Source organism: Podarcis bocagei (genome assembly GCF_964188305.1).
Source record: "Podarcis bocagei genome assembly, chromosome: 9".
Taxonomy (NCBI): domain Eukaryota; kingdom Metazoa; phylum Chordata; class Lepidosauria; order Squamata; family Lacertidae; genus Podarcis; species Podarcis bocagei.
Genome location: NC_138134.1, coordinates 3,633,036 through 3,660,907, shown reverse-complemented (window position 1 = coordinate 3,660,907; position 27,872 = coordinate 3,633,036). Strand labels below are relative to the sequence as shown.

Here is a 27,872-nt window from a genome sequence, read left to right as displayed (position 1 = left end):
CCAAAGCAGCGGCTGGAGATCAGGACCAGCTTCCCAACCAGAGCGTAGTGGGGGGGAAGAGTCCCATGTGTCAGGGCCAGCGTCTCCTCCAGCAGGGAGAGAAGATAAGTCGGGGCTGACCACGCCTCTATCGGAGAGTGGGGAAACTGAGGGGAGGTCAGGTCCAGCTAGCCTCCCCGAAGGGGGAAGCAGTGACAGGAGCAGTGTAACGGTCAGGAGGAAGGTTGCCGGCTGGGCGCGCGCGCCAAGTTCGAATGTACAGGCGCGTGGGACAGCAGAAAACCCGGACTGGGAACCAGGTCCTAAAGCCCGCCGGAGGCAGGGGGAAGACTCAGGGGACTCAGCGTCAGAAGAGTCTAGGAAGGGCGAGACCCAAGCTGACAGGCGGACCCAGAGGAGGAAAGAGCAAAGGAAGAGGTGGAGCAAGGCTAGAGTCTTAAACTGGTGTCTGGGGGGAGGAGATTCAGACGGAGCTTCAGCGGTCTAGAGTTTCAGACGTAGAGCTGCACGCCGCGGCAGTGAAAGCGAAACTGAACTTCAATAAAGACTTTTGTATATAACAACGGACTGGCGTTGGTCCTTTGTGAGCTGGGACCTCGGGCAGCTCTGACACATATGATTAAAAATTTTAAGCAGGTACTGACAAAAAGAATCAGAAAAGCAAACGCGCAGGGTGCATTTGTTAAAGCGTTGCTTAGCAGAAAAGGCAAATGACTCAGTGTATGCATTGGACTTATTTCATTTTCAGTATCCGTAGATATAGCTAGCTAGGGAGAAAGTCAACAAACTGGTAGAAAATACAACTTACCATTTGGATTTCTTCAGGTGAAAGCTCATCTTCTCCTTTGCCATCACCCCAAAGTCCAAAATTAGTGTGTTCATCTATCACATTCTTATCTGCAAAAGAAGAAACAAACTATGCTCAACATGTAGCCAAAAACTGCTGGACCTATTTAATATTATTCCTATATTCAGCAATAACTGAACTGTCCATAATTTTATTTGCCTCAATTTTAAAAGCCAGCTTTTAATTCCTGCCACCAGACTTCTTCCTCTTCTTGGAGATGTTGAGATGCTCATATTCTTAACTGATGCTGCACTTTCAGAAGCTTTAAAGCTGAGGTTGCCTCAAACCCTTTTGTGCCGCTTGCAGAAACGAGGCAAGGGAAGGTGGGAGGGATAGAAGCTTCAAAGTGGCTGAATGTTCACAGTGCTTAAAAAGTTGTTTTAAAAGGGTGCTAAAAAAGCTTTTTTATGCGGCAGAGAATCATCCACATTCGATCAGCAGACATTTCTAAATTATGCAAAAAAGGTACTGTTTAGAACGTGCCCCAGAGCACTCCTGATATTATTAGTTGCCTACTTGCATTACATAAAGGGGGGGTTGGGGGATGAGTGACCCATGCTTACACTTCTACCCCCAAAAGAGGTACCTCTCTGAGAGAGTGGAATATTTTAGTGTGATGTAACATTCATATAGAAAAGTCCAAGCTGTTTTTGTTTGAATCCAGCGGGTTTCTGATATTTTCAACATTGGCAAAAAGTAACATCAGTTAAGCCATGGGTTGGCAACCTATGGCCCGGGGGCCGGATGCGGCTCAATCGCCTTCTCAATCCGACCCGCAGACGGTCCAGGAATCAGCGTGTTTTTACAAGAGTAGGATGTGTCCTTTTAATTAAAATGCATCTCTGGGTTATTTGTGGGGCATAGGAATTCGTTCATCCCCCCCCCCAAAAAAAATATAGTCTGGCCCACCACATGGTTTGAGGGATGGTGGAACGGCCCCCAGCTGAAAAAGGTTGCTGAGCCCTGAGTTAAGGCACCAAACGCACCTGCTGGGATATAGTGTTAAAGGTCTCCATACTCAACTTAAGCATGTTGGCTGTTCAATTTTCCAAGGGGTACAAGACTAGATAGGGTGTCCTGCTGCACTTTATTTTATGCTTGAAGCCTGCCATTAGTTGTGAACATTATTTTCCTACCAAGATCCTTGAGTGAGATGTGTTTTGCTTAATTTGTACTTGTTTATATTCTTGTCTCTGAAAGTGTTTTCAATTAGACCGGCAATGTTGCCGTGTGAGATGCTCCTCGCTTCTCTTGGGAAGCCTTTCAGAGGACTTCTGTTTAAAAACAATTCTGGATGAGGTATTATACTGGAAGACACCTCCCATGTTAGGCTCTGTAACTAGGCATGGTGTCTGGAATTACTGTTCTCTTCTTCATTAAAACAAAGGCTGAAGAAGACAGATGAAACATTTTTGGAACAGTGACACTGGCATGGAAAGGGCCGCTGCCACATTAAATCAAAGCTACATTTCTTCTTTCTTTCTCTCCACTGTGATTATATATTAACATAATATTCCATGGTTCTTTTATTATTATGTATTCATTTAAAAATTAATGATTCTTTATTTGCATCATCCATCGGCCATAGCAATAAAACAACAATACGATATATAAAGAATAAAAGTAAAAAGTCAATTATATAAAATACATTTTAGGGTTTTGAATCAACAGTCAAATATTTTGATTGCCCCAGCTAAAAACCTTGCAACCTTTGCTGTCACCTGCTCATCCTGATCTGCCAAGAGAAAGGACAATGTGGCAGTGGTTTCATTAATTCACACCCGGTTCCATAACTTAGAATCATAGAATCATAGAGTTGGAAGAGACCACAAGGGCCATCAAGTCCAACCCCTGCCAAGCAGGAAACACCATCAGAGCACTCCTGACATATGGTTGTCAAGCCTCTGCTTAAAGACCTCCAAAGAAGAAGACTCCACCACACACCTTGGCAGCAATTTCCACTGTCGAACAGCTCTTACTGTCAGGAAGTTCTTCCTAATGTTTAGGCGGAATCTTTTTTCTTGTAGTTTGGATCCATTGCTCCGTGTCCGCTTCTCTGGAGCAGCAGAAAACAACCTTTCTCCCTCCTCTATGTGACATCCTTTTATATATTTGAACATGGCTATCATATCACCCCTTAACCTCCTCTTCTCCAGGCTAAACATGCCCAGCTCCCTTAACCGTTCCTCATAAGGCATCGTTTCCAGGCCTTTGACCATTTTGGTTGCCTTCCTCTGGACACGTTCCAGTTTGTCAGTGTCCTTCTTGAATTGTGGTGCCCAGAACTGGACACAGTACTCCAGGTGAGGTCTGACCAGAGCAGAATACAGTGGCACTATTACTTCCCTTGATCTAGATGCTATACTCCTATTGATGAGGCCCAGAATTGCATTGGCGCGTCACACTGTTGGCTCATGTCAAGTTTGTGGTCAACCAAGACTCCTAGATCCTTTTCACATGTACTGCTCTCATGTACTTTTGTTCCTACTTCCTGATTTTTTTTAAAAAAATATCCCTTCTGTTTACGCTTCAACAACAACATTATTTTATATCCCACTCTGGATGGCTCCCACCCAAAATAGTAAAAACACAATACAACATCAAACACTAAAAACTAAAAAACTTTCCCCCCAAATGCCAGAGGTTTGATAGCTTTTTCCAGAAATGCCTTTTCCCCATCTCCCACCTTCTTGTGCAACCTTTACGAAAACTGATGACCTACCTGACTGAAGGAACTGGGAAGGGAAATGATGCTGATTTGACAAGAAATAGCCTTTCCCTGCGTAAGGTACACACCAGTGCTGTGAACAGAATATCTGCTTATTATTCAGAAGCAGATAATCTCTCTTGCATTAAATGGTACCAATTCTGCAAACTAAAGCTACGTTAGGTGAAGTACACAGCTCTGAAATCAGATTGTTTTGTTTAAATGACGGATATAGTCATGTTTGCTTTAACTATATCCATACTTTGAACAAAAAGCCAATGTGGTTTTCATTTAAAAGTGCCAGCTATCACCTACAGCCCTATGCTTATTTACAATATTCACAAAACCAGAAAAAGTCAGCTTACAGAACTACAAAGAGAGAAAGAGTGGGGAAGATTAATCTAATACACACAAGGACTTCTGCTTGCACAACAGGGCTTCCCCTACTTCCCCTACATTACCCAAAATTGGCTGGGAGGGGACTGGGAGAACCCCCAAAAACAGCAAGGTGGGGAGAGGAGAGGGCCGCCTGGTCCACCTGGCAAGATGCAACGCTTGGCAGACAGAACATTAATTCCACCCAGATCCCTTTATTAGCCCCTAGGAACCAATTAATTTTAAGTACTACCAGTGCCAGTGCTCTTATTGTTAGGCAACTGCAACCGGGATGAATATCAAGAAACAGGGGAAGGAGAGAGCTCAAAGAGGCAGGTGCCCTTAGTCCCAGATTAGCTCTGGTCGCCATAGCAGCCTGTCTCCTACAGGAAACACAGGGGGAATGCAATTTTCACGTTTGCACACTTATTTATTTATTTCAGAAAATTTATACATTGCTTGATTGTAACGGAACCTCAGAGTGGTTTACAGACGACAGAACAGTAAAACCAAGAAAACATTCGCAACCCTACTTTTAAAAAATTACAAAAATTAAAATATTAAAACAGATTTCTAATTGAGGTAGGGTTGTCTGAACAAGGATGCTTTTAGCAAACACCGAAAAGGAGTACAGTGGTACCTCGGGTTACAAACTTAATTCGTTCCAGAGGTCCGTTCTTAACCCGAAACTGTTCTTAACCTGAGGCACACATTTACTAATAGGGCCTACCCCGGTGCGTGATTTCTGTTCTCATCCTGGAGCAAAGTTTGTAACCCGAGGTACTACTTCCGGGTTAGCGGAGTTTGTGACCCGAAGCGTTCGTAACCCAAGGTACTACTGTACAGTGAAGGCACCTGCTTGATCTCAACAGACAGGGAGTGTAAGTGCTGCCACACTAAACGATTAAGCTCTTTAAAATGTGGGATGGGTATTATATGGCATATGTGGTGGTGCAAATTCACCCCACCAAAGCGGTCAAAGGGGCACATGTGGGATAAGGCAATCTCATTGGTAAACTGGTCCCAAATTATTAAGGGTTTTGCGTACTAATAGCCACACCTTGAACCTGGCCCAGAAGCAGTCCTCTGAGCACACCGGTTCTATGCTGACAAGGCCTTGGGAGTGTTGCAGCACTCTGCACTAACTGCAGCTTCTGGATCAAGTGCAAGGGAAACCCCAGAGAGAGTGCACTGCAGAAATCCAGTCTTGGAGTAACCCAGTCTATAGTGGATGCACTGTTTTCAGTCAGTTCAGGAAGGACTGGAATTATTCTAGTTGACCCATATGCTGCTGAAGCCCCATAGGAGAAACCATGCATCCCTGTCTGTAGAGTCTCCTTCTCCCTCACTCCCATGAGGTCTTTCAGGGAAGGCCAAAACAGACAAGTTTCTCCCCATGTCACGCTCTGGGCCCATTCACACTTCCATTTGTCCCATGATTTCCAGTAAACCCACCGTTTACTGCTGAATCAACAAACGCCAATCTGCAAAAAACCTGAGCAAATGCTCATCACATACAAACACACCACCTCTAAAAAGTGGAACATGGAGACAGAACAGGACTGAAATATCACCTCTGTTGTCTTCACAAGTGAGTTTCTCTTCAGATTCTTCCAAAGTTGTCGGAGCAGTTCTTTCAGGAGAAGAAGTTACTTTGGATTTATCACTCTGTTCTGGCTCAAGCCTGGATCTGAATGAGCAAATACATCCACAATTAAGAGCAAGCAAACCAAGATCAAGTGCAGCTACAGGCTCATACCATGGTCCATTATGATGGAATAGCGAATCTCTCCCTTCAGCTGGAGGAAAGTTGGGGCAGGTCTATACACACAGCAGTTGGCACTGTGGTGCCATATGATAAGGCAGCAGATAAGATACACCTTCTCTTGCCTGCCTCTTTAACGTCAAGTTCCTTTCACGCAGTAAGAGTTAACAGTTGCTGCTCTGGTGGCATCCGGAACTTTGTATTTGCTTTCCCCAAAGAGCCACGTACAGATCTTTAAAAATGATGCTTCTATTCTAGAATGAATTATGTGTCTGGAAATAGTGCTAAAATATGTATATTTTCTGTAATAAATTGCAGAACATAAGAAGCTGCCTTATATGGAACTAGACCATTAGTCCACATAGTTCAGTACTGTCTGCACCAGTGTTCCTGCATTCCCAAATGTCGAAGAACTACAAGTCTCATCATCCCTAGCCTTGGGGATCCAAGGTTGAAGAACCATGGTCTACACTGATGAGCAAGAGATCTCCAGGCTTAAAGGCACAAGTCTTTCCCAGTCCTACCTGGGAAAGCAGGTGCTCTACACGACTGGTTTTGTAATCTTAAAACCAGTCAGGCAGCGCTGTAAATAAACAGGCTCTGGAAGGTGCTGACCAATACTCAGTAATAATACATGAAAAATAAATAAACGTTGGAATGGAGAGATTTAACACTGCTTTGTTAAACATCTCCACCTTTGTGTTATGAATACTCAGAATAATTTTAAGATGTGTGGCATGTACAAAAGGCTTTATAAAATAAAAAAATAACAAGAGAGAAATTAAGTGTTGCCCTCCAGATTAAGTCCATGAGTGTGTGGGTGGAATCTAAATATCCAGAAGTTTTCGCTTCCTACTAATATACCCAGATTTGATGGTTGCTCTATTAGGAAATACTTCCAGGTTGGAGAGGTTGTGGCCCTCAGAATCATTTCCCCTAAAACTCCTGCAAACATACACTTTAAAGCGACTAGTCTCAGTAAGGAAGAGAAACATGGTTCTTCTAACAGCAGTGGCTTCAATGACATGAGGCAAGAACAGCTAAGCATCCAGGCAAATGCATTTCCCCACATTAATACTTCACTTTGCTGCTGAATTAACACGGCAAACCTTTAGAAGAGTTTAATGAAACTACGTTACCCTGAGAGCCTTACAGAATGACAAAGGCAAGATAAAAATGGAGAGAAGCAAACAAACGAAACCCTTGGAAGGTTGTTGTAAGCCAACTCTACAAGAAAGTAAAAAGGAATTCAATGTTTGTGTCACACTCAAAACTGGAGAAAAAGTATGCGGGTGTGAGAAAGAGAGATGGAGGAGGGAGAACACCTTCTTGTGCAAGCTGCAGTAAGTGAAGCTATGGATGGCTTGTTAGGACCATATTCTACTCAGGTAAGCCACCACCCCAACTCTCCCCTCCCTTCTCCACAGCACTGGATGAGCCCCAGTGGCTGCTTACCTGTGTCTTGCGAGCGGCAGGGGCTGGCGGTGGTGGGACGATGAGCGGTGCACAAAAGGGCTCTGGAGAGGGGCTGGCAGCAACAAAGCCCAAATTGAGCCTGCTTACAATGGCGGCCGCTCGAGCGCTAGCGCTGCTGCTGTTGTCACCAACAAACCCCAGCCCCCTTCCTCCTCTAGGCAGGGCGGGGAGAAGCCAGGAGGAGGGAGGGAGGAGGCGCTGCCGGACGTGTGCACTGGCACAGCCCAAACAATCAGATCCACACCAGATGGTCCTCAGGCCAGATCCAGAAGGCAACTGGGCCGGATCCAGCCCCCGGGCTTTAGTTTGCCTACCCATGTCTTAGGGTGGTTAAGCTCTTTCCTTCAGCAGCAGCCAAGGTTTTGTTCTTGGCTATCATTTGTGGCTAGTGAGGAGAGAGCTTATACACAAGCTCAGATTCTGATGACATACTAAACCAAACCAAAGCAGTGAAGAAATAAAAAGGACTGGGGAGGAGCAAAGCAGGAGACCTTCCTCTTTGGGATCCTGCACTTTTGTGCATCCCTTGTAAGGTGCAGTTTGGCTTTCTGAGGCATGTGAATGAAGAACATACCTATTTACTACGGAGACATTTCACCTGCTCACAAATTTAATGAGAGTTCCAAAGAAAATCAAAAGCACAGATTTAAAGGAATATTACTTACAATCTTTTCTTATCAACTACTCGCTTGACCCGGATAGCCCTTTGTTCTGAATACAGCTTACACACTCCTTTATAGTTATGAAGATGCCATGTAAACAAGAGGAAAATGGTATACATTAACATAAAAAATGTCTTGCTAGATCAGGGACCACCCAGATGTACCTGTAAAACTCACAGGGTGAATATGATGGATGTCTGACTGACAATATACCACCTCTGTAGTATATGCTACCTCTTTGATATAGCACTTCTGAACATAGAGGATCAATTTTTAAGTTCTTAGAGCTAATAGTCATTGGTAGACATGTTCTCGCTATACCTAATAAATGGATTTTATCGAAGTTGTGTGTTCTGAACTTTACTACCAATCAATTTGATTGAATAGGCATGAATTATAATTTTTTATTAAGAGAAAAGTAGTCCGCACAGAATAAAGTTCACTTCACATTGTTCATAACTTTATAAAATTTATATTATGTGCCCCCCTTGTTGTTTCCTAACAAAAGGAATAGATAACACTGCAGGGTAGTTGAAAGCTACATTAAGCTTCAGTCTAACCTGCATCCCACAGCAGGGGTTCAAAACTATGAGGGGCTGTAGTTTACCACTACTGACCTACAGTATTTAGTATTAACTACACTTCAGGATGTCATGAACCACTCTAATCTAGCAAAAGAGTGCTGTCCCAACCTCCAGGGTGATCCATACCAGTGATAATGCTCCACCAGGTTTAAGGGTTCAATATTCTTACTTCAAACCTATTCTGACTTTAAGGCTTCTAGTGTTAGCACAAAAAAGTATTTTTCTCCCTCTTTAAGTATCTACTGCTTGCAACTCCCCAACAATTCTGTAGTATTTTTGATGGGCTTGTTAATTTTAGTGGACTTGTTAGGGATACCCTAACGAGTTAACTTAAACTCTTCTCCTGTTAGCTTTCCTTCCAAAGTCAGTTTGAAATCTGCTTTGCTTTTTTAAAGCCAGTTGACTTGTGTGCATTGAAATTCAAGGTTCTAGTTGCCCACAAATGTTACTTGGGACATAACATATCTATAACTTTCCTCCCTACACCACTGCCTTATTGTGACCCTGCAACTCTGGCTGTCTAGCAGTTCCAGCAATGGAAACAGGGAAGCACTTATGAAAAGGCTACAGCGATGCACAGCATTTTGGTCTAAGCTTAAAGAAAATAATTATGGCTAGACACAATAAAAAATACCACAATTTGAAGAAAAATATATACTTTTTAAATAGTCTCCAATGAAATCTAGGACAGCTTCTCTGTGCTGCTTCACTTGTGGGGAATGGATGTCCTTGTGTGCTAAAAACAAAAAACAAACACAAAAGCATTACGCTTCGCAGATAAACGCTTTAAACATCTGGCACAACTCACACATTATTTTAATCAATTTACCTTCTGTTCTGAGCTGCTGAATTGCATCAGCACATGTTCTCATAAAGATCTGGGCATCCTGGTCAATCTGGTCTCGCTCGGTGTCTGTCATCCGCACATACTCAGACATGACATGGCTGGGGAAACAGTCAGCACTGTTAATTTTATTTTAGCACACTCCGCTTCTGTTTCCTTAAGTCCACTGCAACTAGTGTCAGGGTACTGCTCCCACACTAGTTACCTCTTCTCATAAAATAAATACCACTATCAAATCCAAAAGATGAACACTGCCACCTGGTGATGTGGTTTAACCATTCTAACCCATGACTAAAAAGAATTAAAGAGAGATTATTTCTTATTTTTATCCATAAGCTGCCTTGAACCCCTGTCAGTGAAAAAACAGGGTACATATATATATGTGTGTGTGTGTTTTCAAAAGATATTTTCCCTTCCACTATGGAAACCATCAGCTTTTTCTTCCACACTTCAAGCAGTTGTCTTTCATCTCTGCTTGGGCACATCTGCACTTAGATATTCAAATGTGAAATAATCTTTTGATTTTCCTTCAACATTCCATTTCTTATTCCTCTTTTACTATCTTACCCGGACCACAAGTTTTTTTTTCATAATGAACACTGGTTTTTGACTGAAGTGACTTTCAAGTTCAAAGAACTTTCCCTCATGAGCAAGGCAGCACCTCTACACTACAGGCTGTGGCACGAAGCCGAAAAGGGAAGCAGGCCACAGACTTCCTCGGCAGTGATGCGAGGTGGCGGCAGCTCGCTTGGTTCTCCCCCAGATTCCATGTGCAGGCTTCATCCCTAAAGTGACTGTGGTCTTTTGGCTGGAGCTGGCGGCAGCAACTTCCTAGTGCATAGGCTGTGGGTATGTACTGGAATCCATGCATCCACAGCCATCTCAATCCATCACAACAGACAAGGTTCGAAAACTTCTTTTCATTAAACAAACACAACTTTCTTTTTTACCACAACCTTTTATTCTTCCTGTTCAGAGGGAAACCAATTTAACATTCTTTGACTATGAGCACAGGTTCAGAAATCAGAGTGGAAATTTAGCACAAGAGCTTTCCACAAAGGGAGAGTGCGTCAGTCCATGAATGTTTCCCTTCTTCACCACCAACCCACCCACTGTTCCTATTGCAATACTTACCTGTAGGCATTAATATAATCTTTCCTGTGCTGCAGAAGAAAATCTTTCAGTTTCCCAATGTTATTGACCTGAATAAAATAAAAAAAGCGAAATGTAAATATTGGATTTAAAAATGAAAGGGAAAAGAAAAGCATTTTATGTGCCCAAGGTATGATACTTGGACGTCAAATGCAAGGTGAGGGCTATTTACAAAGAGCACTCAAATTGCACTGATGAACTAATTCCAGCAAGGAAGACCAACTTAGGACTACCTTCTGTCAACCACTGCCAGACCCACGAGGAACTGGAACTCCAGTTTTGCTAAAGGTGTTTATTTTCCAGATTAGAACAGTACATAAGGCAAGTCACAGGTTGCAAGAATCAGCTGTCACATGAGAGGGCAAAGGCATAGCTAGGCACGAGCTAAGATGTTGAACCAACAAGTGGCATGCCCCATCCTCCCCAGCATGCTCAAAATCAAATCCCCAAGATCTTCCTACTCCTCCTCAGGGTCAGACCACGACCTCCATGACACTTCCACAGGACTCAGGAAAATCTTAGGCACTGTGCTGGAAAATAAGGACTGTGGCGGAGAAGCGACAGGAAATAACCACTGCTCCCAGATCAAGCAAGACCAGTAGAAACAGGCAGGTATGATGTGGCCCTGACTAAAGCAGCCACCGAATTCCAAGTCAGCCTCAGTTCAGAATGGGGTGATCGATCTTTCGGTCTGATAAATCCAAATAGAATATGCCTCTGAGCTTAAAAAAGGTTGTTGGGAGAGAGCAGGGGTTGAAAAGGCAACAAAAATAGGTGTCGTCTAGCTAAATTCCCTTCGAATCCCCACAATGGGGTGAGCTCCTGTTGCTCGGTCCCTGCTCCTGCCAACCTAGCAGTTCAAAAGCATGTCAAAGTGCAAGTAGATAAGTAGGTACCGCTCCGGCGGGAAGGTAAACGGCGTTTCCGTGTGCTGCTCTGGTTCGCCAGAAGCGGCTTAGTCATGCTAGCCACATGACCCGGAAGCTGTATGCCGGGTCCCTCGGCCAATAAAGCGAGATGAGCGCTGCAACCCCAGAGTCGTCCGTGACTGGACCTAATGGTCAGGGGTCCCTTTACCTTTAGCTAAAGTCTTTTGTGCTAAAGCAGAAGACAGCAGAAAGAGTGTGGCACCCCTAGAAGTGATATCTCTCAGCTGGTTAAATAGGGCTGCCTCCCCTTTCATTTTTTGTAATGCTGTTTATTATTATTTCATTTCAGGATGCATATAAAACGGAGAGAACCATTATAACAATAGATGAAAATTAAAAGATGAAAAACACAACTATAAAATAGGCATGTAGAATGAGTAGTTGCACATCTTAAAATAACGAAATCTGAGTAATGATTAGGACTGCTTCCTTCTGAGAGCCAGGAAGCAGTCTTTAATGGAATGGCACCAAAGATACTCTTTGCCAGAAGGAAAGCTTTTATAGATTTAGCAGAAATACACAACCTCCTGCACACAACAGGGATATCCGCTAGATGGCAACAAAGATTTCAGCATTGTGCTAGCATGCTGATGTCTTGAGATACTATGTTCATCTCTCTGCGACTTTTGCTTAGTTTGTAGTTTGAAGATGCTGTATCTGTAGGCCTGCAAGCATCACTTTTTCTTTGAGGCAGAGATGAAAGAACCCAATCATATCATGTTAAAAGTAACAGAACAAATACTTTATCTTTTTTGATAAGGCAGTTAAAACTTCTGTCTTCTGTTAACAGTGACAGGAGACAAGCAAAGCATTTTTATCTGAAGCCTTCAGTAACTGGGGTACAGGCATACTCGTTTGACTTTGGAGTTTTCTCTATTATTCAAAGGGATATATAATTTTTAATTAAAGCAGACTTAAATACAACAGGAAGATACAAGGAACAATACTTTCAATGAGCTGCATGTCTTGCCAAAATATTTTGATGGTGGGCAGTTTAACACTTGCTCCTAGAATCCACAACTCACTCAAAGACACACCCTAGACAGGTTTGCTCAAAATCCATTAAACAGGTTTTGCCTTCTTAAATTTTTTTAATTAAATAATTACTTTTTCAAAATAAATAAATCAACATAACAATGTAGATTAGCATAGGCATAAACAGAAAACAACAGGAAATTAACATCAATAAATGATAGATATAATAAATATAAAGTAACCACAAATTATCAGCAAACCAAAGTAAAGAGAAAACGCTTTTTACAGCAGTGGGAAAGTATGGCAGGGTTGTATATTGTCATTTGAAAAAGTAATTAATAGTGACCAGTGTTCCAAATGTTTGCTCAAGTTCTCAAATCTGGTCTTCCTTAAATGTTAATTTAATCAGTTATAATGCTCCATTCCAATGGGGGATTATTTTTCTTTCACTTTTCTATGCATATTTTTACAGTTATTTTCATATCAACTGCTGCTATCTGATCCTGTAAATAATCCAAATCATGCCTTTTCTTTCTGATAGTAAGGAGTATCCTATCATTTCATTAACTGAGCTAGCAGTTAGGCTCCATAACAGCCTGATGTTCAGCAAATCCCAGAATAAGCATCCCCTTAGTATGTGAGAGATAAGGTACCACTGAAATCAGATCTTTACAATATTTTCTCTTAGGTCTGCTGGCATTGGTTTAGGATGGTTGGATTTTTGTCCAGGTCCATCTCCATTCATAGATGTTTATCTCTTGACCTATATTCCTTTCCCAGGGGGGTTGAGAAAGGGATATAGGACTTACTTTCTTGCAAGCAGTGGGGTTTTTTAGGGGGTACTGAAGGGTACGCAGTACCGGCACCTCTTTTTGTTGTTAAAAAATGTGGCATCTACTGTAACATCTCCATGGTGAGGAAGGGCACCTATTTTTCTAGGGGGGAAAGCACTGCTTGCAAGTATTCTTACAGGTGCACCTTTCTTGGGGAAGCTTGTTCCGCTGCAATAAAAAGGGCTTACTTTTAATGAATTATGTTTAGGGTGAGCGCCCTAATGATCCTAGAACAGACCTCCTTGGAGTTAGTCCTCCAGAATTGCAACTGTGAGGATGAGATGGAGATTTCCATAGCTGGAAACCCCACTACCTTGAAGAAACCGATGGCTACAGAAGAAAGAACAAGGTCCTTTAACTGACGGGAGGTGGCACTTCAGGGTATGGAGCGTTTAGTCAATGACTACCTAGGCCTGCTGCAAAACTCAGCCAGTTGCTCACTAAGACAACTTGAATGTTTCGTCTCCACTGCAAGAGCCCTATCCATGGTCCTGAACCCCCACCTTTATTTCCCTCCTAGGTCCTGCCTTTACCTAGCCTTCTTTTTCCTCGCTGTCTTGCTTGGGCAACCAGGAACTACCAACATCCCCTTGTTTGGGCCACCACAATATTGGGCATCCCCATGGATCACAACAAACAGCACAAACATAATTTAAATAATAAAATATGGAAGAAGAGGGGGTCTCTTAGGCAAACTGGACCTACTACTTTCAATGCTTTCTATATTAAAACCAGGATGTATGCACACCTTGCAGTTTTACAAGCACCAGTTAGGTGCTTGGAACATGGACTGAATGATTCAGTTATATGGACTCATGTATTTAGTAGACGCAGGTTCATGTGACATTGTGCCTCTGGCAGCCATCTCTATATTTTATTTTCAGGAGCTACTGAAGACCTTCGTTTTCCTACAAGCCTTTTAAGTGGAGATTTCCCAGTTTGCATCTGCACTGAAACTGAAACGGTTTTTTATTTGCTGATGCTTGTATTGTTACATTGCTTCAAGAGGTTTTATTGGAAACACTCCATAAATTAAATAAATAAATAAATAAGTGGTGAAGCTGGAATGAATCACAGAAGATCCACATTGCCCAAGTACGCCTATTAAGGGCCCACAAATTTCTCTACATTTTGGAGTTTAAGTGAACATGGGAAGCCCTTAACGAAGCATGTCATACCAAAAAAAAACAAAAAACCACAAACTTAAATTATGTGTAAAGCTGCAGGTGGATGGCTATTCTCACCTGTCCAAGGCTAATTATACTCACCCCCGCACTGAAGAAAGGATGGGATATTGTTCTATTACACTGAATCAAGCAAGCACTTCTTTAACACTCATAATGAAATATCCAGCTGTGGCTTAAACCTGGAAGACTGCAGAGCTTGGCTCAGATAAACTACAATAATGAGCAGGGTATCATCAGCATATTGATGACATTAGATTATATGTAACCTTACCCAGTAATTCAATATGTGACACTGGGCAGGAGGCAGGACAGGGCAGGTTGAGTCCGAAAGGGATGATAACAAATCAGACCTCCAGGCTATAATCAAAACCAGGCATGTTTTGAATTCCTGCCAGGTTCCGCAGTTGTGTCTCCAACAACATCTCATGATCAACACTACCAAAGGCATCAAAGATCTAAGAGGGTCTATGGGGTGGAAAATCTTGATAAATCAACAGGCAGCAACTGTTAATCAAGGCCTACCCAATGCTATTAACAGACCACATGCCAGGTTGGTAGGCGTTTATAAAACTGTGCTCATATCCAGTTGTGTTCCCAAATAAGTGATGTACACTTGTTCAACTATCTTGCCCAAGAAGGGAAATTGCCAATAAGATGGAACATGGAAATACAGGGTTGGTTTTCAGAAGAAAAACCTTTTGTATGGAAAGGCAGGGGATAAGTGTAACAAATAAATAAAAAGGATACCTTCATGATCCTCTGCACAACCCTTCATGTCAAAGTGCTGAATCCTCACCTGACAAATCTCAATTGCAATTGCTTTTCAAAATTCATTCACAAAAGAATTACCACTAAGATACATTTCTCAAGAGGGCCTTCTTGGTGGCTGCTCCCTAAATAAGCTAGACTGGCTCACTCCTTGTTGCTATTCTGCCAGCAAGAAAAGACTGCTTTATTGCAGCAGGCATTGCAGGACCATTTTTTTATGGAAAGCGCTTTTGAATAGTGCTGTGCTGCTTTTTGCTATCTGTATTTTAATATAAAGTGGTACCTCAGGTTAAGTACTTCTGGAGGTCCGTACTTAACCTGAAACTGTTCTTAACCTGAAGCACCACTTTAGCTAAAGGGGCCTCCCGCTGCCGCTGCGCCGCTGGAGCACGATTTCTGTTCTCATCCTGAAGCCAAGATCTTAACTCGAGGTACTATTTCTGGGTTAGCGGAGTCTGTAACCTGAAGCGTATGTAACCTGAAGCGTATGTAACCTGAGGTACCACTGTAACTGTTTTTTATATTGTTTTAATTCTACTCCAGTTTAATTACTTTTTAATTCCTATATTTTATATGTTTTAAGCCTTCTGTATTTTATCTGTGTTGTTTTAATTTGTATAAGCTGCTTTCAAGTCATGGTCTGGGGAAAAGGCAGGATATAAATATAATAGTAATAGTAATAGTAATAAAAATAATTCATTACTGAAAGGAAGACAACATTTAAAAATGGGACTTAGTGGTTCTTCATTCAGACATCAATATCAAAATCAAGGATCTTGGAGTTGTGTTGTTGTTTTTAATTAAAAAAAACAGAATTATATGCAGGCACAAAAAAACAACAAGAAGATATTGCATATTGTGTATGACCACAGAGCATATGGGTTGGGGAAATTGTTGCATAATTTGGATTTTAAATGTTCAATGTTTTTAAATTGCAGATAGAAAATGTTAACTGCATGAAAAATGAGGGGTCACATCTATGGTGTCAGAAAGCAGCTTCTAAATCTTAGAATAAAGCCAGTTTATTTTTGTGTAAAGTGGTGTCATTACATAAAAGGTGTATTACATTAAAGAGGTCATTATGCCTTTAAAATTACTGGTGTTACTTATTACAATTCAGGCTTTGTTAAAACTCAAGGTGGTGTAGCCATTTTCTTCTAATCTCATGCAAATGATAAAATGATGCGGTGGTTGTATGTTACTTGTTGAGTAGTAGATTAACAAATCTGTATTTAAAAACCGAAATAGTCAAAACCTAAATGTGAGACGTTAAAAATACTAAGGAATCAAAATCGAGAAGCTGAAGATTCATTTGTTTTTGTAAATTCTTATTTTTGTTAGAGATGTTCTATCCATATTATATATTCTATCATTATGTGTAGTTCAGAAATACAGTGAAAGGCGGGATATCAAATCCAAACAACAACAACAACAACAAAGTTCGATTAATATTTTTCAAACTTGAGCAATCCTTTCACAAAAAGAGCACTGCAGAATAAGCACAAGTCCACCAACTGCATTACGTAAGAGCCTAAACAACTGAATTATGAAAAATATATTTTTGACAAGTCACGGACCCAATATTATAGGCTTCTTAGTCTAATTCCATGCATGTTTACTTGAAACTACAGAGTCCCACTGAGATCACCTAGATTTACTCTGCAAAAGTATACAAAGTATTGCACATTTTGAAGGTAAAGCTCATGTCTTTATAATGAAAAGAATAATTTAAATATTCATCTATTCCTGGTACGGTCTAGGTATGTTTATCTGATTTTTAATAGGATAAAGGTCTCCGCAACAGTAACGATTTTTACATTGAAGATATTTGAGAATTACAGGTCAAAGCTTTGATGCACAATTAGCATCTAATTTCCAAATTCATGACCCTAATTTCTAAGTTTAAAACTCAGGGTCTGATGGTTAAGTGAAATAGAATAAAACACAAAGTTTAAACTTTCAGGAACAGCAACTGTGAAAAGTTGGCACAGCTGGTTCAAATGCTTATTCTAAAACTGCAAAAGTGCTGCATTTGTATAAGCAGAAATTAGATTTATGTCACCCGCCTGTTTAAGCAACTGATGATTTCCAGTGCTATCCTATTCAGGTTTGCGGGGAGAAAGTATAGTAGGTCATAATCACAACTGACCAGTTTTTCAGATGATTTGCCTCTTGAGGGTATACATTTGGTTTAAGTTGCAACTGCAATGTTAAAGTTCTTAAGCTAGGTCACTCAGATCAATTGCTGCAGTAATGTGAAACTCCAAAAAGCAAGCGATATCTAAACAGAAGATAGGGGTGGGCATGCATTTAAGTGGGGGGAGCAAAAAGCCAAGAGACAGTCAGCCTGGCTGCCTCTAATCTCATGAAAATGGTTACCTTGCTCAGTTCCTGGTTTACATCAACAAATGGGGAACAAAAACTAGTCTACAAGTACAAGGCAATTTGGGACCTATAATTACTTTTATTAACAGGCATAGCGTGCACATTTTATTCCATTACTTTTGTTCTACTAAAAGTTATTTGAATAGCAACATTTAAATGACAACAGCTCTTTAAAAATGCACCCAAAATTAAAAGGGCAAGGAAGCACGACAGCAAATCCTAAATAGAAGGGTCTGAAGATGCACCAAAATTCAGACTTGAGGGTTCCACATTCCTTCCTTACTCATATCCAGTTATTCAAAGTAATGAAAGAATAAACCCAAAAATGACTGCTTGCATATTTTTGTATCTGCAAATGTTGAAAGAGATGTAATGTGCAGACGCTAAAAATGTTGTTTAAAAAAACTGAGCTGCCGGTAACAAAACTAAACAAAAAAGTTCATGTGATTTACCCACTGCAGAGGCAGAGCAGTACCTGAAAAATCAACGGATTGCATAATAATACAAAATCAATTAGAATAAAATGTGCAATCTTTTTGTTGACTGCATTAAGAACAAACAAACAATACAGGAGCATTTACGTTACTCTGCAGTGATAACCTGTTTCAAAAATGGAAGTGCATAAGGCATTGAAGAGTTTACTTTATGGTATTTCGATTACTTCACTGGGCAGATTGTAATGAGAAAGTACAGCATTATAAAAGGAGACATTTCCCATTCCTTAACGAGGCGCTCATAATTGTTGTTTAAAAACTGAATTGCTCATCCTTGTGTACAACTACTCTCTGGCTCCAGAAAAACCCCCAAAACCCCCACCTCAAGTGGCACTACTGAAGTGAATTGCTACAACCCTGGAAAAGGGAAGAGTTTACACTTTCTTCACATGCATGTCTGCACAATTGAACATAGGGTGGCCACATACCCTACTTAACACAGAACAGTCCTCTACTTGAAGGCGTGTCAGAGGACAAGACTCCAGGAATCCTTTATTTTTTGAAAGGCTGCCCAGCCAAAGTCAGGTTTGAAGATAAAGACGAGCAGGGGCCCATCAGCAGACATAGAGGAGGCACACAACAGGTTACCTGGCCCCAAATTTATCCTTTACCCTTATAATTATAGCAATTCTTTATAAATTTAAATCTACATGTATAAAGTAGCACATGCAAATTTTACGTAAATATGTGCTCTTTTGTGTTCTTTTTAAATAATGCATTTCTTCTTAGTCTACTTGCACATCATATCTCTTCATAATCTCCTGCTATTACCTGATGTCAAACAAAATCAAATTTCCAAAACAAAAGCATTTGGGAGGAGCTCTTTTAGTATACAGAAATTTAGAAATACGTGAGATTCCTATTCTAAAGGATCAAAATATTCTTGAATCAGGACACCCCTTCAAACAAGAGCGACTATGCAATCCTAACTGTGAGGAATAAATCATAAACCTTCTGTTCACTATTTTGAGTTTACAGCTTTTGAAAAACATTTTCTGAAATTGGTTTATTTCATCTTTGAGTACAGCTTCCTTTAACAAACAAACAAACAAACAAAAGGACTCATAGCAGGAAGTATTTAAATAATGCTCCTTCCAGGAATATGAAAGCTGCTTTTCTGTATCGCTGCAACATTATTAAAAGGAAAGTAGAATATTTTGAGTAACTCAAATATTTTTGAAACTGAGCATCCTAATGCAGTTGCATCTCTTAAATTTAGTATTACTTAAAATTAAGAAAACAAATGGTCTCACAGACACACACACGTACCACTCCCAAATGCGAGAACAACCTTGGCTATATGTTAAAGAGTTATTGTATAATATTGAGCACAAAGTTGATCAAGGGGGTCTTTGGGACCTATGGGGAGCAGCAGATGACGGAAGGAGGCACCAGTGACTTTTGCTTGTGCCACAAGATCACCAAATGAAACTTTATAATTAAGACTTTGAAGTTCTACAGATCGACTGAGCTTGGATTCTAAATAAAACACATTGAAATAAGAACCTGCAAAAAGTGCTTCGTCGATTGTTCCGAGTCCTTATCCAAAAAAGACAGACCAGTAATTTTCTTGCCTTTGTAAGTTCATACATGTGAATACTTATAATTCTATGAATTTCAACACACTGAAATGTTATATATTAAAAGGGAAGGTTAATTACTGCAAAAAGGAACACAACGGCGTGTTTTAAGAACTAGCAGAAAGTTTCAAACAACTGAATACAGTTTTAGTATCACTTACAAGAATAAGGCTGCAATCTCAACTCCACTTACCGAGCGGTAAGTCCTACTGAATTCAACAGGACTTACTTCTGAGTAGGCGACATGGTTAAGATTGTGTTGTAAGTCTACAATAATTTATGCACCCACATGCTTGAGAGTAAGTCTTACTTTTGATTAAACATGCATAAGATTGCACGGTCAGTGAGCTCATTATTCACACAACTGTTATGTATGCATAAACACTGAAAGGACTTTTTGTCACTGAACTGAAAAATAAGGACCCGACAAGACTTCAGTCTTATCTGTTGAACTAACAAATTGAAGCTGCCTCATTCAAGTCTGCAAAACACACAAATCTTCTGATGTTCATATTTTTTGTTTCATCATGGGATCCAACATCTGACTTTAATAGGATTTTCCAATATTTTCTTCTTGTCTTATTGCCTAACTCCAATCAGAACTTCAATATTTATATTTTCACACAACTATCTAAAACCTCTTTAAGTGCAACACAAAAGCCACAAGTTTTGAGGAACGTTTCAGCTGGGAAACAAAAGCAAATTGGTCAAAATATGTTTGCCGAAATTGGCCTTTATTACTGTGAATTAAACACACTCCACTTACAACAATTCTCAGCATTAAACTTTATTTGCACTTTTACACAGGATGTTTTTTCTTCAACTGTTCCATTTTGTTCTGAATAAATTATAAATTTATTTCTTCTTTTCTTTATATCAAGTAAACAAAAAGAGAGCAACTAATAGACCTCACTCAACTCAAGAGTCCCCATCTTTTTACAATTAACTACTGCAGACATGGAAGCATCATTAAGACAGGGGCCAACTGTAATAAGGTAGGACATTATACTGAATATTAGTCAGTTCATCTTCAAACATTTCCCATTAATCTACTCTTTACAAAAATCAGGTTTTATAAAAACTATGTTATGCTCTGATTTAAGGAATCCTTATTCAAAGGATTGGGCGGCTTACAGTACAGTACAGTACTATATAAAAACATAGTAAAACATCAAACGTTAAAAACTTCCTGATACAGGGCTGCCTTCAGATGTCTTCTAAAAGTTGTGTAGGATTGGCTGTACAGGTTGGAGCCCAATCCTACTCATTATTATTCATTAATTTAAAAATCTGTAACTGATGTACATAATAGAGGCCCAATTCTGAAATGCACACTGAATTGTATCTATGTAGCACAGTATATAATTTCAGATTCAAAATTTATTCAAAGTATCAAAACTGAGGTGCACATATTTTCCGGTTGAAGTCACTGTAAACCGTACATAACAAGCTATAGGGAAACGAGCAGCTGTGTAATATATACAATCTCTCTCTCTCTCTCTCTCTCTCTCACACACACACACACACACACTCACTCTCTCTCACACACACACACTGTGCAGAGACAAACAGGACCTGCAACAAAAGACTGTTTTCTTGCATGCTCCTGATCAGGGTTCCAACCAGCTAGCAATGCCCTCCTACAGGATACTCCCTTCCACTTCCTCTCTTCCAGGTTTTCTGTTGTCTTTGCCAACAGTCAGTCAGCATTCCACCCACCTAGCCCCAAAAGGGTTTTTTCAGTTTACAGTGGTGCCTCGCAAGACGAAATTAATTCGTTCCGCAAGTCTCTTCGTCTTGCGAGTTTTTCGTCTTGCGATGCACGGTTTCCCATAGGAATGCATTGAAAATCAATTAATGCATTCCTAGGGAAACCGCCTTCAGACCAGGTCCGGGGACAGTCTGTCCCCGGACCTCTTCTGAAGGCTGGGGGGGGGGGGACAAGGGCTTTTCTTCCCACCCCCAGCATTTTAAAAAACCCCGGGACAGCGGAGGACTTCTCCGCTGTCCGGGCGATCTTAAAATGCTGGCGGGCGGCATTTTAAAATCGCCCCGGGACAGCGGAGGACTTCTCCGCTGTCCGGGGCGATTTAAAAGCCCCTGGGAAGGCAGGCAGGGGGGACAAAGACTTTTGCCCCCCGCCAGCCTTCAGAAGAGGTCCTGGAGCTCTTCTGAAGGCGGGCGGGGGGCGAAAGTCTTTGCTCCCCCCCGCCTGCCTTCAAAAGCCCTCCGGGACAGGCAGGCAGGGGGGAGCAAAGACTTTCGCCCCCCGCCAGCCTTCAGAAGAGGTCCTGGACCTCTTCTGAAGGCGGGCGGGGGGCAAAAGTCTTTGCTCCCCCCTGCCTGCCTTCAAAAGCCCTCCGGGACAGGCAGGCAGGGGGGAGCAAAGACTTCCCCGCCCCGCCGCCCGGCTTCGGAGCATCGTTCCGAAGCCGGGCGGCGGGGGCAGGCTTCTCCCCACCGCCCCTTGCTTCAAAAGAGGTCCGGGGACAGCGGGAAGCGCTTCCCGCTGTCCCCGGACCTGGGGCTGTGGGGAGAAGATCGCTTCTCCTCGCCGCCCCTTGCTTCAAAAGAGGTCCGGGGACAGCAGGAAGACCCGCTGTCCCCGGAGCTTGCAGGGCAAGCTTCGTTTTGCGAAGCAAGCCCATAGGGAAATTCGTCTTGTGAGGCAACTCGAAAACGAAAAAACCTTTCGTTTTGCGAGTTTTTCGTCTCGCGAGGCGTTCGTCTTGCGGGGTACCACTGTATTTAGTTAGTTAGCATTCTTTGGGACTCCTTCAAGCCTACTGATGCCTCTCTTATGTGTGTGATTTGTGATGCTTTGGCTACAAAAGATTCCATATTCTGAGAATGAGTTGGCTGTAACCAGTAGCCCCATACAGAGATTCTCATTCACATATCATTGCTTTTAAAAGTGTTTTAATTCCTTATTTGCAATTTCCATTACCAAGATTTCCTTCTGTATATCCTCTACTTACAAGTTATACTGATGTTATTCAGAATCTCAAAAACATGTTTCCTGACTATTATTTTATAAATAAGCCATGCTTCAGAAATTCTTTCTCTGCGTGGAATGAGGGAACAAAAAGTGACATGATCTCTATATGGAAAATACATGAGTGCACACGGACACACACACAATAGTATAAACATGCTTTCCATCATGCTTTACACGAACAGTAATCTAATGTGGCTCATACATAACTTTCTGGGAAATTTACATTTTAACATTAGCAATTTTATTTAGGGGAGCAAAATTTTAGGTTGCACCTAATGTTAAACAAACAAAGTTTCACTTACACAACAATACTTCCTCTTTTCTCCCCCAAAGTGCTCAGGAGGTTCTCCCAACCCATTGGAGATGATTTTCAGTGCAGGAGGGTGCACAGGAGAGACAAAAGGAGACGAGTAGGAAGTTCTGTTGCACATGCAGAACATAGGATACAATTGTATGGGGGGGAAATCCCTTCTGTTCAATAAAAAGCACGGTAGACAGATTTTCTCGTGGAAGAAATATTGTTTATCATCATTAATTATGTGTTTATTACTCAGCATTAAATATGTCTATCTGCTAGAGCTGAAGTATAGAAATGAATATTTAGAAGTCCTAGTGTACAGCAGGGGCGAGGAACCATTTTTAGTTCAAGGCTCACCTCTGCTTCTGTGCAATTTTATGGGGATCACAACCAATTATTGGTAGGCAGGGCCAGAGGCAAAAGGGAACAGGACAAGGCATGTAAATTTTACCTTTGCATGTTAGAAGAGTTTCTACACACACTTGCACTTCTCTCTCTATTCTATACCCAGACAAGAAGGAGAAATTAACAGAGTTTGGGGTCACATGAGCAGAGCTGATGCAGGATGTGGCCTGGGATAGTTTCAAAGGCCAGATAAGGAGCCAGACCTCAGGCTCCCCACTGTATACCTGGTGTACACTAAGGGGCACTCATTTTTCCCTTTGCCTGAAACCATGAACCCTATTTAGCAGTGCTTTTTTCTGGGGGGACACATACCCCTAAACATTTTGTGAATCTAAGTTTGGCCTCATTGAGGGGCAGTATTTCAATATGAGTAGGAAAATGAGAGTACCCCTAAACATGTTTTTAGGGGGGAAAGCACTGCTATTTAGTATTTTAATGTCTACTTTCTGTAATTCTATTTCAGCATATATCTTTTTATTTTTTTATGAAGGCTCTGGAATTGCAGCCCACCTATGTCTATGCATTTAATGGGGGGGGGGGATTTAAAGTAAAAACTTATTTTAGAAGAAGGCTGCTATAATCTTGTTGTGAACAAACACAATCAGTTTTGAAAAGCATACTACAGATTTATATCCACCCGTAACCATAGAAATTAATCTCGAGCTTAGATAAAGTAGCTGAGAATACCATTTACTTAATGAAAATCAGAGTACTGTTCCTGCAAAAGAACCTCCTTTTATTAAACAGCGTCTTGTTTTTCGTCATAGGATTTCAGTTGATGGGCCACTTCTTACAACTTAATTATACCCACTTAGGCAATATCTCTTTCATTTAAAAAAAAAACAAGTTTAAAAAATTTGCTGTTTGATTTTATTGAAAAGGGTGCTAAATTGAAAGGCATAGTTCATACATTTGAAATAAATGCCATGTAGCCTACAACATTCCACAATAGCCTCAATGAAAAATTACTAACTTTTACAAAGTCTGAAAACAATAGGTGGGAGGAAATACAACTGGATTAAGTGAAACTTCTGACCAGGCGGGTGGCGGTCAAGCTCCTTCTGAAAGAGCAGATCTGCAGTCGAGTGTCTTCCTAGACCCACTGCTGTCACATGAGGCATAGGCAGCCTCAGTGGCGCAGAGTGCAGAGCGCCAGCTTTGTCTGGTGGCTCAGTTGTGGCCCTATATGGACAGGAATGACTTGGCTGCAGTAATATATGCTCTGCAATGTGCTGTGTATTTGTTTGCCTTTGAAGATGGTTCAGAATATTTAGCTAGTGGCCACCCAATTGTTGGCATATCACACCAATCCTGGCACAACTGCACTGGTTGCCAATTCAGAGTGCTGGTTTTAACATTGATGGCTGGGAGCACAATCTTTTCCGAAGTGCCTCTCCCAGTATGAACCTACCTGGACCCTTCCATCTTCACTTGTGATCTTTATTTGAATGCTCCCTCTGAGGAAGCTTCAAAAGGTATCAACAGGGAAGAAAACTTTTTCAGTTATGGCTACCCACTTATGGAATGCTCTTCCCAATGAGGTCCATCAATAACATCATTTAGGCGTCAAGTTAAAACTTACTTTTTTTCTCCCAGGCATTTGATGGATTGCAACCAGCTGGTTGGTAGCAATTCCATAAAATGTTCTTCTACTGGGTTTGTTTATAGATTATTAATAAAGGTAAAGGGACCCCTGACCATTAGGTCCAGTCGTGGCCGACTCTGGGGTTGGGGCGCTCATCTCGCTTTATTGGCCGAAGGAGCCGGCATACAGCTTCCGGGTCATGTGGCCAGCATGACTAAGCCGCTTCTGGTGAACCAGAGCAGCGCACGGAAACGCCGTTTACCTTCCCACCAGAGCGGTACCTATTTATCTACTTGCACTTTGACTTGCTTTCAAACTGCTAGGTGGGCAGGAGCAGGGACCGAGCAACGGGAGCTCACCCCGTCACGGGGATTCAAACCGCCAACCTTCTGATCAGCAAGTCCTAGGCTCTGTGGTTTAACCCACAGCGCCACCCGCGTCCCTCATAGATTATTAGAATGGTTTTATTATGCTATATCTTTTTCTGAATTGATTGGACACTTTTTTGTAGTAGACAAATAAGTAAAATTAATAATAAAGTCTGACCCACGGAATATTGTGTAAGACTACAGTTGTTGGCATACCCAATTTATCAACTTACAAATAATATCCTGGTTCACACATCATTGTAAACCAAAGCATGATTTAGCATGAATGCATGCAGGCCCTGGGAGAGAAAACAATGGCTGCTTGGTCCTCCCTAGTCATTTTGCTCCTGCTCCGCACTGAACCTTATAAGCCATGGTTTGGTTTAGCATGTCGCCCAAATTGGGCTCATTACTTAGCTCTCTCCGCACTAAACATGAGCTGTAACCAAGTTTTGTCCTATAGTTTAAAGTTTATGGTTAGTGTAGAGAGAGATAAACCACAAGCCTGGGTTCAGTTTACACATTAAGCCAAACCATAGACGAGCTCCGTGCTCCGCAGCAGAAAACTGACTGAGTAGCAAACTAGAGGTAATTTCCTCTCCAGAAGCCCACATGCTGTCAATAAGGCATAGTTTGGCTTAGCATGATGTGCGACCCATGCTAATATCTCATCGCCAGATGAATTATTTGACATGCAAGGAAGAGAATATGCTATGTTGTTGTATTGATAGCGAGTCATTTCATTTCACTCCAAACAGTGGAATCAGTTCCTGCAGCTGTGTTTACAATCTATTTACAAGGACTGTGTGCTACTGTTCAGAACTTCTACTGATTTAAATGAGAGAAACAACTGAAAGCAAAGAGACGATTTTAACTTGAGCACATGGTACATACCCAAACATTTCTGCCTCACTTTGCCATTGAAAGCCCCTAAAACCCAGTTACTTAAAATAAGAAAATAATGGGGCTAGGCAAGAATATGCGCTCCAGCATCATTTTAACATGTTGCCCAGGATCCCACACAAAGCCAGCACACACCGGCAGCCTAGCTGCATGATCCTTAGGGGAGATGGTAAAGGTGCTTTATTGTTTATAGTGGGTTACATTTGAAAATTACTGTTAATAATTCTTTCAAAATATTATTCATTATGCAATGCATATTACAGGCCACATTATTAAAACAGAACCGGAGTAAACCACAAAGAACTGAGAAACAAAAGCATGGCTGCTCTCAAACAGTTTTTAAAAGGAGCTAAACTCCCCAAATCCTTACCCTGCAAATGCCAACTACTTTTCTCACAAACCTTTTTTTAAAAAAAGACATATTCACACACAAGTACAGCAATACATGTGTACTGGGCTTCCAAAATCTGATAACTTAAGTAGCAAAATGAATCTTTTAAGAGCTACCAAACTGAACAAAATAAAATAAAATTAGATATAAATTCCTGTTTTAGACTGTGGTCAACTGAGGTCTAGACAAAACCCCATGCACATTCACTGCTTAGTCTCCAGTCTGCTCCAAGTTTGAAAAGGTAATTGAACTCAGTCTGTAATTACTGGATTAGACACAGATGGGCTCTATACATTTCAGGGGGAGAAGCACTGTTTGCATTCATTTTATGATTGCCTGTAAGGTCAAACTTTTCAAAATGTACTTTCATCTGTTAAATGGTTTCTTAAATTCCCCTGGGTAGATCTTCAATAACTGATGTTTTAAGCAATTTGAGCCTATCAGATCCTGTCTTTGAATATAATAAGTTGCCCATTTTCTAGTATTATATACGTACATGTAGGTTAATTGCTACATCTTGCATATTTTCAAAATTGCATTAAAAAACCCCTGAACACGTCATTCAACATACATACACACAGAATCGTGTGATGTCTTCTATTTTAGCAGGAGGGTCATATATCTAACAATGGACTACTGCAACCACATACACTCTTAATTGATGTTATAATTAACTGAGCAAACACCCTACAATGCCACTCCCATTTTACTATGCAGATATGGCAATACAGAAGTACCATCTGCAGCCTGACAAAATACAGAAGCAAAAGAACTGTTTATTCAAAAGAGTACACTTTGCTTTTTCTTACACCATCCAAACAAGTTTCAAATAAAACTGAACCACTATGGTGCAATACTCAGAAAATGGGACTTGGAAAAGAGACTCACAGGTCAAACCCTGCTTGGCCATGTAGTTCACTGGGTGATCTTGGGCCAAACTCCATCTCTCAGATGAATCCAATTCATAAGGTTGTTGTAAGGATAAAATGGAATAGCAGCCACACCCCACAAGGCATGCTTTGGGTCTTCATTCTATAAAGCTAGTTGGAAAGATAGAACATTTTATCTTTATAGGATGCCTTACTGATGTTTAGGAACAAAAAGGCCTATTTCAAACCTGTGTCTGGTTAGACTCCTGGTGAAATACTACCCCGCTACAGGAGGAGTTGATTCCTACACACAGACAATGTGTATGTCAGGGGGAAAGGTAGAATTGAAATCTGTCACACTCCGTCACTGAGTTTTCAATAGACAGTGGTTTATTTTAATACAGAGGAGCATTAAATCAAATGACCCTCACCCTGCATTCTCAAGTGGCAAAAAAAAAAAAGCAAATCAACATGGGGAGACACAATGCAAAC

The 27,872-nt window shown here is 41.1% G+C and overlaps 1 protein-coding gene across 1 annotated transcript in view; it reads right to left on the bottom strand.

Annotated features, from left to right (window-relative positions):
• Positions 1-27,872, bottom strand: part of STX18 (syntaxin 18) — a 53,287-nt gene that overhangs the window by 9,112 nt on the left and 16,303 nt on the right. The window contains exons 2-7 of the mRNA XM_081207894.1: positions 10,395-10,462; positions 9,246-9,361; positions 9,075-9,152; positions 7,836-7,902; positions 5,504-5,619; positions 809-897 (exon numbers count right to left, since the gene is read on the bottom strand). Coding sequence (XP_081064020.1) covers positions 809-897; positions 5,504-5,619; positions 7,836-7,902; positions 9,075-9,152; positions 9,246-9,361; positions 10,395-10,462 — 534 coding nt within the window. The remainder of the gene's footprint in view (positions 1-808; positions 898-5,503; positions 5,620-7,835; positions 7,903-9,074; positions 9,153-9,245; positions 9,362-10,394; positions 10,463-27,872) is intronic.